The 10,125-nt window shown below is 39.2% G+C and overlaps 2 protein-coding genes and 1 long non-coding RNA gene across 13 annotated transcripts; 1 reads left to right on the top strand and 2 right to left on the bottom strand.

Annotated features, from left to right (window-relative positions):
- Positions 1–48: 48 nt before the first annotated feature.
- mbd3b (methyl-CpG binding domain protein 3b) lies at positions 49–7,822 on the bottom strand. 11 transcript variants are annotated; one of them, XM_061033402.1, is made up of 7 exons: positions 7,667–7,695; positions 5,266–5,334; positions 4,506–4,665; positions 3,897–4,034; positions 3,603–3,693; positions 3,234–3,411; positions 49–2,004 (listed from the first exon to the last, which is right to left on the bottom strand). In XM_061033402.1, the coding sequence occupies exons 1-7, from the start codon at positions 7,678–7,680 to the stop codon at positions 1,857–1,859; spliced, it is 798 nt and encodes a 265-aa protein (XP_060889385.1). In that variant the 5' UTR covers positions 7,681–7,695; the 3' UTR covers positions 49–1,856. The 11 variants fall into 11 exon arrangements, with proteins under 11 accessions (XP_060889385.1, XP_060889387.1, XP_060889386.1 ...); XM_061033404.1 differs by having other exon boundaries at positions 5,305–5,334; XM_061033403.1 differs by having other exon boundaries at positions 5,266–5,331.
- On the top strand, positions 4,207–4,667 carry LOC132961961 (uncharacterized). Its single transcript, XR_009668002.1, has 2 exons — positions 4,207–4,430; positions 4,478–4,667. It is a non-coding gene; the product is annotated as an uncharacterized LOC132961961 (long non-coding RNA).
- A 227-nt stretch (positions 7,823–8,049) lies between the features above and the next one.
- Positions 8,050–9,788, bottom strand: LOC132961929 (cytochrome b-c1 complex subunit 10-like). Its single transcript, XM_061033410.1, has 3 exons — positions 9,661–9,788; positions 8,883–9,022; positions 8,050–8,373 (listed from the first exon to the last, which is right to left on the bottom strand). Exons 1-2 carry the CDS (start codon positions 9,720–9,722, stop codon positions 8,902–8,904), a joined length of 183 nt encoding a protein of 60 aa, XP_060889393.1. The 5' UTR covers positions 9,723–9,788; the 3' UTR covers positions 8,050–8,373; positions 8,883–8,901.
- Between the last annotated feature and the right edge of the window lie 337 nt (positions 9,789–10,125).

The raw sequence follows: 10,125 nt of genomic DNA, 5'->3' as shown, positions 1-10,125 counted from the left end.
GTACAAATGAAGAAGTTTTGAATAAAATACAGCCACACTGACAACATATTTAGTTACAAATCGACCAATTTTTAATAATTAATACAATCAAATTCAATTCAGCATTCAGCCTGCTGACATTGAATTAAGAATTTCATGATTTCAGCTGGAAACACATTATTCATCCTCAAACCTCGACAGGGTTAAAAAAAAAAAAAAAAAAAAAAAACACTAAATAATTTTTCCTCGGATAATAAATGAAAAGACATTAAAACAGAATCTTAAATGTAGTTTGCTGCATGACCATTTTGTGCGTGGGTTTTACAAGGAGGCAGCATGTGTGTGGTAACATTGACACTTAAAAAAAGTGGACTGAAGAACAGCAATGTTTCACAACATCAGTAAGCACCCATGATGATAAAAACAGTAGTACTTTAATTACAGAAAGAGGTTTCAAATCCTTTCTTTCCTTAACATTTGTGCTCAGCCCCGTCGCGTGTACCTTTGACTTTCCTTGAGTTTGGTTGTAAAACAGCAGAGCTTAAATGCTCAGCCACAGTTCAATACGAAGCAGACACAAACCTACAGCCTCTTCCACGTCTCCTCTTTGGTCAATACTGAACAGAAATCAGGATAACACCACTTACATTAAAGAAAATATTTCCATGATTGTATAGCAGGAAAAACTTGCTGCATTCAAACTATGCTATCTTCATATGTAACATCATCCACCTGGAGGTTAGCACTGTCGCTAATTTTGATTAGCTTAAGTCTGTGTGGTAACATGTGAATTGGCTCCATTAGAAAATGCGTCATGTGTGGTCTTTGTCACACTAGTCATGGAGTGCATCATAAAATTGATAGAAGAAACATGTCAAAAGTACAAAACATTATTTCTAATCTGTTGGAACCAAAAAGTGACTTTTAGCAGACATTAAATGTTCAATTTTGACAGATTGTCACAAAACATATACACCCATTTCAGTAAAAAATATGCTCATCAAACACTGACTTTGACATACTGTAGGCAAGTTATTATTAATTTATGTTAGTTCATTTAATGCAATATTATTATGTAAAGTTTTTTTTTATTTCCAATGAAAAAACAGAGTTTGGACATACGCTGAGAGTCCCATCCAGTGGAAGTAATGACTAATAGAAACATTTGAGACTCCAGGTGTTCCAAAGTGGAAGACGTTTTTTTTCAGGAAGTAAGGGGCTGGAGGGAGTCAGGTTCAGGTTAAAGTTGGGCTGCAGATACAAGAGGACAGTTCATCAGGGCTGGACTGTTGTGGGGCTCCTACTGTTCATGGTCGTGTGTGCGCAGGTGTTGAAAAAACCCATTTGGGCATCACCAAACCCTACAAGAGGAAAGTAATGGCCATTAGAAGGTGCATATTGTCTAGTTTTTTGTAATAATTAATGCACTGAGTATAGAAGTCTTGATATGCTTTCTGCTGCTAAAAGCATGAGACCTTTACATCTATAGCTGGTAGTACATCTACGCTCTTAGGGTACACTCACACTAGGTAAACTGCACAATGCCCAAGCAAGTTTACCCCCAAAGTCCAGTTTGATTGACTAGTGTGAGTGCTCCATACCGTAAAGGTTTCACTGAGGTCTGATGCTGAGGTCAAGTGTTTACTCAAGTTTATATTCAGTCAGCTCAGAGAAAATCTGCGACTAACTTATATTACAATGTGATGATGTATGTATAGAGGTAACCATGCTCATGCCTGATTGGTTCTGAAGTAATGTGAGTGCATGCCAGCAGGGGAAGCCAACTGTGCTTCCGCACGGTATGGGGAAGCTGGGCCTAATGTAAGTGTGCCTTTATATTTGCTCATAGGCCTTAATCTTCCCCTTACCAACCTGTGCTATACGCTCTCCATATCTTCACTGCCATTGCCGTCCTCCTTCAGAACCTCCCCATCGCTGGCAGCCTCCTCGACGTGTGCCAACATATCCGCCATCAGTGCCTCCTCCAGCCTTTTCCTCACACTGTACACCAGCTCCTCCTGTTTCCTACATGTGAACACAACAGGAAGCTGTTACAGTTGGCAGTTACAGCTGCCTATAGCAAGCAGAATCAGCACAGAACAGATGGTTTGTTTTTACAGGGTCCCTCGTTCTGGACTGTGAGATTTATGAACAGATTTGGTCTGTTACCTTTGGTTGAATTAAAGATGACTAAGAGATTGTTAAGGTGATTCCTAATTTTGTTCCAGCTCAATCTTGTTGTATTTGCTATTGGGCAAAATGGAAGTAAATATCACTTGAAGTGATTAAAAACCCAACATAGGACATTATGCACATCCCGTTGTTAAAGACAATGAAGTAAATCTGGGCCGGATTTCTTCAACCTCATGGTTATAAACACATGCTGATACATTTGCAAAAAAAAGCCAGAAGGGCAAAAAGTTGCAACAGTAACCGTAGTCTGGAACGTACTCTTACATATTTGCTCAAGCAATTAACAACACTAGTAAATATTGATTGCAGTGTTTCCCCTACCATTATATTAGGGGGGCACCCCCCACCCCCCTTGATGGTCAAGTTCATTCTATTTTCTATATAGCACCAGATCATGAGGATGAAGTCATAAGGATACCTTTCCTATAGAACAGGTCTATAGCTCGTCCTTTTATTACACAAACTTAATAGCTTTATGTTATTTAATTTATTTACACGACGGCATGTCATTTCTGTCTCTACATGGTCGCGCGTTTACAATTCTCCTCTGCTCTCTGTGTCGTGCACGGCGGAGTTTCGCCCTGATACACACACACACACACACGAGCACACTCTCACCAGCGGAGGCCTGGGTGTGTGTGGTTGTGTCTGACGGACGCACACGCAATAATAAAAAGTCCGTAAGAAAGAAGCACCAGAAAATAAAGTAGTCGGCTTAGTTGACTTTGGACTTTTCTGGGCATGTCTCTCTCTCTCTCTCTCTCTCTGCTGTTACTCAGGGGATGCGCTGTTAGCAGGCTGCATTCAGGTGCGCTCAGAAACGGGAGTTGCAGGAACAACTCGCAGGACCCCCCCCCCCCTGCAGCTCTAAACCTAATGGAAACACTGGATTGTAAAAAAAAGTATGTCAGACTGTTTGAGCTGAGAATGTAGATAATGCCCAATGATCCTTCTTGATCGGTGAGGTCGGTGACCATCAGTCCGATATCCAAGACATAAATTACGTCAACAACGGACCCGATACCGATATTAGATCAGTCCCAACTCTAGTTATCACCTACCTGATGTCCTCATCAGTGACTATGAAGGCCTTGCAAAGTGGCTGTGTCGTGTTGAGCCACACTCCCGGGTTCTTCTCCACAGCTGCAGACAGCTGGCCAGTGATGGGAGCAGCGCTGGTGTGCAGAGCGCTCGCAATCGCCGACAGAAGAGTCTTGTCTGTGCAGCCTGGACCAACACCTGAGGGACCACCAGGATGGTTAGAACACATTTTAAAGAAACATCAAGGCTGTAACTTCACTCTGGATGAAATGAATATCATAAAAAAATGGTTGCAGAAAAAAACTGACCCAATGAAAACATGAGAAAATGCCACTTTGCATAAGTCAATGTGTTTTCTCAAATAAATGTATGTATAATTTGTGTTTTACCTTGCAGACCTTTAGGCAGTTCCATTGTTTTCACAAGCTCCTCTGCGATGTCATATGCATTAAGACCACTGAGTTTCTTCTCCCAAAATAGCTGCAGATCAAAAGAGATGGAAGGTGGTAATATTAGCTGACGGCAGACAGACAAAAACAAAATCATCTTAATAAAAATATGGGACCAGTACAGTGAGAAAACAAATCCATCCAAATCCTTCCTGGTTTAAAAGTTCCATATTAACATGTTTCTTTCAGGTTTTCATGACATCTTGTTCAAAACAAACGGCAGTAGGTGTTCACCTGTCTGGGCTGGTCGACTGCTTTCTGAGGATCCGTCTTAACTTTGTTGTTTGGGTGGTTGGTTACCTTGGTAACAGGCTGCTTAAAGATAGACGCCGTCTGTCTGACAGGGAGTGATGTATTCAAGTCCGGTTTGCCCTTGATAAAATGAAACAAGGAGTAGTGGCAGAACATTACGCGACATTCCACAAGATTGTTGATAATAACTGTGCAGTCTGACCAGTATTGTTTAAATGTGTTTGAAGAACTTCGGTGTGAAACAAAGAGATGTGAATTTCTTCTGTAACCAGCAGATCGAAGGAAGTTAACTTTTGTTAAAACATGTGCTTTGTTATATTTTATCTGTGTGTAAATCTAACGTCTATTCATGTTTCCTTATCCCCGTGCAATATGATTATCAAATGCTCACTTAAATGTCACTAAAGTTAGGCCGGACTTTAAAAGGGTAAACTCATGTTTTAGATATAAGCGAGTGATTTCCTAAACATCTTTAGCCCACCTTTAATATTTAAGTGAGTCTGTTTTACTTGCAGAGTTCTCTTTGTAAAAAAAAAAAAAAACAGGGTCTATGCTGCAGTCAGTGGCACATCATGAGCTTGTTTGTCTCACCTTGTTCTGGTTGTTGTTATCATAGCGCAACCTCTGACGGTTCTTGTTCAGCTTGCTCATCAGCATCTTCCCTGTTCGGAAATCAAAGGAGCTGAGGTCCATCTGGTTACCAAGGTAACGGGCCAGCTGAGGCTTGCTCCGAAACTTCTTCCCAGATGGACTGGCAGGGAAGGCAGAGAGAAACAAGCCCTACTTATATCATCTTTCACGCAAACAACAATAATCAAATCTGCACAAAAGACGCCAAGGCTGAAATTAAAAACGATAAGGGCAGGTAACAAAGACAAGACACGTCACACCTCAAAACACACACAGCCGACAGAAAACGACAAACCTTAACCGGAACATGCAACAAGTCAAAAGCAATAGAAGCAGTGCACATACATAAGTGACCAATGAAATCACATTACTTTGTGAAATGAATGCATTCACAGATTATTTCTCTACCTAAATCATGTTGTATTTTACAAACTTCACACATTAAAATATTAGTATAAACAACGACATTATAATTGTTACAAAGAGCTTTAACCTTAACCTCTAAAAATCCATCAAGTGTGTATTTGTAGCGAAACTAACCAAATGTTTCAGAGTGGAAACATTGTAACTCCACTAGTGGGAGCAACAATACCGTAACTTTATAGCCTGAGCAATGACCAACAAAGAACAACTGTGGGTGGATACGTGCTAGTAACTCATGCAAATGTATCTTACATCACACACCACAGTTAACACCAGTAGGATTGTACAGTCAGCCTACCACAAACTATACAACCGACCCGCCTCCCCCCTCTCTTGCCTCTGTTCCTCATCTTGTTCTTCTCCTCTGCTAAATGAAAACAAATCTGCTGTTGTAGATTCATTTCAAAAGGGAAATCAAAAAAGTATAAACTGAAATGACACTGAGTTTTTTTATTCATGAAAGGCCCCGCCAGGCGGAAACTGCTGCAGCCGCGACTAGCTTTGCACGGTTGGATAGACTACTTCTTATCCCGACACTTGTGTGGGGAGCTGGCCTTGTTGCCCTGCTAGTAACAGCCCCCCCCCTCCCCTTCTCCTCCCCACTCAAACTTTATAACGACCATCGTCACCATTATAGTGCGCCGTCGGTACACTCGGTGACATGTGCACAGATTAAGTTTTGTAAGCCCTCGTTCGTTTAGTACCTAAAATAATAGACATCGCTTTTTCCAGCTGACAAACCCGACTTTCTGGTCACTTCTTCCATTTTCCAGCCCTTGGGGAGAGCAGTGCAATCCCACCTTTTCTTCTCCATTTCCCACGCGAGAAGCCTATAAATCCACTAAAAGTTATAGCGAACAACCAAATTAGATTTTAAGAATTGTGTCGATTTTTTTTTTTTGATGGCAGGTATTTCGCTTCTTACGCTTTTGTTTCGGCCATATTACTACATGCGTCCTCTGTAATGGGATCTCCCTGCTAACAACATCTCATCTCTTTGTCGTCGAGCAGATCGCTCCGCCGCGGACCTCAGCCGCATCACTACCTTGCCTGTCTCGTCAGGGCAACGAGGGCTACATCCGCAAGTAAAACATAGGACACCCTGGCTGCGTCTACGCACCGCGAGGCAACCAGTACGAGACGGGAAGTCAGAGGCTAATGACTTCACAATAAAAAAAAAGTGTTTTTTGTGTGTGTCATGGAATAAAAGCATCCAAGGTGTGTAATAACTTTTAACACATTGTTTTCTCATGTCTCTAAAGGCTTCAGGTTAATTTCCAAATTCTTGAACGCAAAAGAAAATCAAAATACATCAATATGTATTTTCATACCTTTTCCTTCAGTTTAAGCACATTTAATTTATACTTTAGTATTCTTGTAGTGAAACATCGACATAATAACAACAACAAAATAGTAGATTAGGAAGGTTTCTTGTCTAAAAATAAAAAAATAAAAATAGAAAGAGAGAGAGAGGAAAAAATAGATAAACTGATAAACACAAGTTTAAAGTACGAAATTGTGAGCTAGGTTAGAATGAAGATGTAAATGTTTCCAGTATTGCAGCCATAAAACTCACTGATTGAAATGTAGTGAAATTATAAACGAAATAGAATATAATATATAATATTTAGTGCTCAACAGAACATTATCAAAAAAAAAGTACAAGAAGACAACCTACTTTGTATTTATAATTACATAACAATTTGATAGACTTAAGTTTGGATAGTTAGTTTTGTAATATCTACTTTACTACGTTATATATATATAATAGTATTTCAAATTCGATTTCCATGCGTTTTTTGTTTTGTTTTGCTGTGCTTTCAATTTCATGTCAAGAGAAAGTATGATAACAAGGGGGGATGAAAACATAGCGATCATTTCAATTTTGTTCATTGGTTAGCTCAAAAAGTGTGTTTTTTTATTTTTTATTTGAATACTACAAGCTGAAAATGAAACACTAGAAGTGAGGACTCGAGCACTCATGATTTAATCGTCTTTTGTTTTGCGAGGTTATACCGGAAGTCTTACATTCTGCCACCGAAGTGACTCTAACACAACATCAGTGTTAACGTTTAGGAAACATAAGCTTTTGCAGCACATAAATAATAATCACGCAGATACAATAACAACTATCGTCGATACCGTTTGATAATTATTTCTGGTGCATGCTGTCAAACACCGCCATACACTTGTAGCATGCTCAGCAATGTTTAAAGTTTGGTGTGAGCTAGCTCCATGAATCTGTAGATCCTCCACGACAATGCAGACCGTGGTCATGAGTGCTTGAAGCCGGCGTTTTCTGAATGAACAAACTAAATATAATCGACTAAAACAGACACAATTTTTAATGCATTTCATGAATCTACAGAGGATTAATGTATGCACCGATGCAGAGACATAATTTGCTTTTGTCGTAATGGCACTGTCGACGCAATACACCGATACGAGACCATTTTCAAAATTAGCTTCAAGTACCAGAAAAACAGAAGCATATTATAATGATGCAGTAAAGACCGATATCGCAGCGTAAACATACGGCATTGCTATTTGCAAAAGCGAGACCACCGAGTGCATCTGTCTAATCGATGACAAACAAATTTGCAGATATATTATGAGAACGACACATTGTGCGTCAAACGATAGTTACTATTTATATGCTTTTGTTGATGGTTTCATTGTCCGTCAAATGATATACTTACTCGTTTTTATCCATCTTGAAGACACTATCTCGCTTTCTCCCTCTCGCTATGTTAAATCCCTTCTCCCCTCTCCTCTTTCAGTCCCCTCCCCCTTCGATGGGAGAAATGAAAAGACATTATCCACGCAAATTTTGCTGCCTGGCTGATAAAATAATGCCCAGCCAAACCTGGAGTAATGTCGGTGTACAACAAGACCTTGGTGAATATGTTTATTTGTACGCACTGCAGTTACGTTTTTCCATAATTGACATATGCATTTTGTTAAATATACATTTTATTTCACACTACTTTGACAGTACATGCATCTTAATCAGTTGGCAAATATAAAATATACTTTGTGGCGCTTTACTATGAATTTAACACAATTTAAAACATCTATTTAAAAAGAAGAAAAGAAAGCATTACAGATACAAACTAATGGAATATAAAGTTTTTAATCACAAAATACTTAAAATACCCATCCCAAGCAATTTTAACAACACATTAAAATAGTTTGAATTTGTTTTTGAATAACTGGACACATTTGGGTAAATTGTAGTTTTATTCACATTCAATAACACTGGATCAAGAACAGCTTTTATGCAGAGTGCATCCCGTAGTCCAAACTCCTAACAAGCCAGCAGCGACTGATTGCTGAGCCATGGCATCCCCCTTAAGCTTGCGTTGTGAAAGCAATCCACCTATGTGCCTTTTCCAAAGATCTGGTCCTGTAGGCAAACACAGCCCATTCATTACTAAGAGATACATACATACATCTGTTTAAATGTGTATACAGCACATGCTTCTTGCTTGAATTTCTGAAGAGATTCAATGGGTGATAGGAGTGGTGTAGTTATCATACTGACCCCATTTTTTCTAGAAAATATATTTTTTAAATACACAGTTGTCAAAGGAATAGCTTCAAAGATCAGCTTGATCTCTGAGACGACTAATCCCAGCCTGAAGTTGGGCTAGGTTGGTAATACCTGCATGTTTTAAAATATCAGGCATTCTAACCTCAGTATGGGGTTGCCTGTGCAGAGACATGACTAGAGTTTGAACAACAGGCTAGGTTCTTACACCTGGTATGGCCTGCACCCCCCGCCCCCTCCCGGCATCTTAAAATAAGAACATAAGTGCTGCTGAAGCAAAACCCAACTTGACATTGCAAACAAACAGTGTGAGAATAAAAAAATCTCAGTGACACAAAAGTTTGTTATAACGATAATAAACTCACAATTGAGTCGTGCAAGACTTTACTCATCCTCTTTGAACTTCCCTTTAATGTATGGCACATAGTCTAGAAACAACCTCCAGTCTGTGAAGTGAATGAGGGCCACTCCACCAACTGTTCCCCAGGCGACCATGTTTGGTACCCTTGATGGAATAAACACAGAGATTAGTAAATAAAGATCTATCTGATTAGGCTGTTTCAGTTTTAAAGCACTGACTCATAAACAGATTAATCAATCACAAGTGCTAATTCTAATATTTATTACTGACATAATGGTTCCAGACAAACAGTATAATTAAACATAAAGCAACTTTTGAGAGAAAAATAATGATAAATGTAACTAAGTTATGCTTTAATGTTGCATACATATAAGGCTGATAAAAAACAGATTAGTAAAACAGGCTCCAGTGTATAAAATAAGTGAATGGGTGTAGGCATGTTTGTCTGTCATTAGATTTAAAACAGAAACACGAATTTAATCTTTATAAGATTAAATTGAAAGTCAGTCTTCAACCCTATTAAGATATCGTTCTACTTTCAATACGAATCTATGCTGATTACATGTCAAACTCCTCCTTGAACACCTCAGTTAAATACATTTAACAGGCCATGCCAGCTAAGTCAGTAAGATATAAACAAGCAGGCTAAGCTAAAGCTAGCTTGTACGCCAAGCGGTCACAGAAGGACACAGACACGAAAATCACGTCATTTCAAACATAAACAAAGTGTTTACAGAATATTTCCTTCACCATACTCTGCCTTTGTTAGTGATTTAACTTACCACGCCCGTAAGATACCAACATACTTGCTGCCAATTAAGTTATTAAGTATTTTCTGGACCATCCTGACCTTCTCTCAGTTGTAGTTCTTTACGCCATGCAATGTTTGATCGCAGATGGCTGTTTAGGACCCAGGGGCTGCCTCTTCTTATGCCTGTTAAAAATAACAAACGGACTGCGTGCAAAGGCTCAGGGTCGTCTCAGGCCACCATTTCAAAGGTCTTAGTTTCTAATATTTTAAATACTTATACAGCGTTTAAAAATCTGTATACTCTGTCTTTGGCAACCATAGTTACATCCAATACGACCCGCAAGTGTTAACTTTAGTTAATGTACATATCCGGAATCATTTTCATATCTCAAATGTAGTAGGCCTGTGCTTTGCTTGGTTGCATAACCATAAGCAGGTCAATAATGCATCTGTTCTTGACCTTCAACCAGCAAAGGAAAATATGAACAAATTCACT

The sequence above is a fragment of the Labrus mixtus genome, chromosome 3 (assembly GCF_963584025.1).
Source record: "Labrus mixtus chromosome 3, fLabMix1.1, whole genome shotgun sequence".
NCBI lineage: Eukaryota > Metazoa > Chordata > Actinopteri > Labriformes > Labridae > Labrus > Labrus mixtus.
The sequence above is the reverse complement of the archived record's forward strand: the minus strand, read 5'-3'. Positions and strand labels throughout refer to the sequence as shown.

What these genes read in the sequence shown, in the direction of transcription:
- mbd3b (XM_061033398.1), bottom strand. Translation starts at nt 5,781, where the DNA reads ATGGAGAAGAAAAGGTGGGATTGCACTGCTCTCCCCAAGGGCTGGAAA. An exon ending in ATAACAACAACCAGAACAAG is followed by an intron (nt 4,035 to 4,505) that starts GTGAGACAAACA and finishes CATTTTATCAAG; the next exon opens with GGCAAACCGGACTTGAATAC. An exon ending in GTCACTGATGAGGACATCAG is followed by an intron (nt 2,005 to 3,233) that starts GTAGGTGATAAC and finishes GTTCACATGTAG; the next exon opens with GAAACAGGAGGAGCTGGTGT.
- LOC132961929 (XM_061033410.1), bottom strand. Translation starts at nt 9,722, where the DNA reads ATGGTCCAGAAAATACTTAATAACTTAATTGGCAGCAAGTATGTTGGT. An exon ending in GTTGGTATCTTACGGGCGTG is followed by an intron (nt 9,023 to 9,660) that starts GTAAGTTAAATC and finishes TATTCCATCAAG; the next exon opens with GGTACCAAACATGGTCGCCT.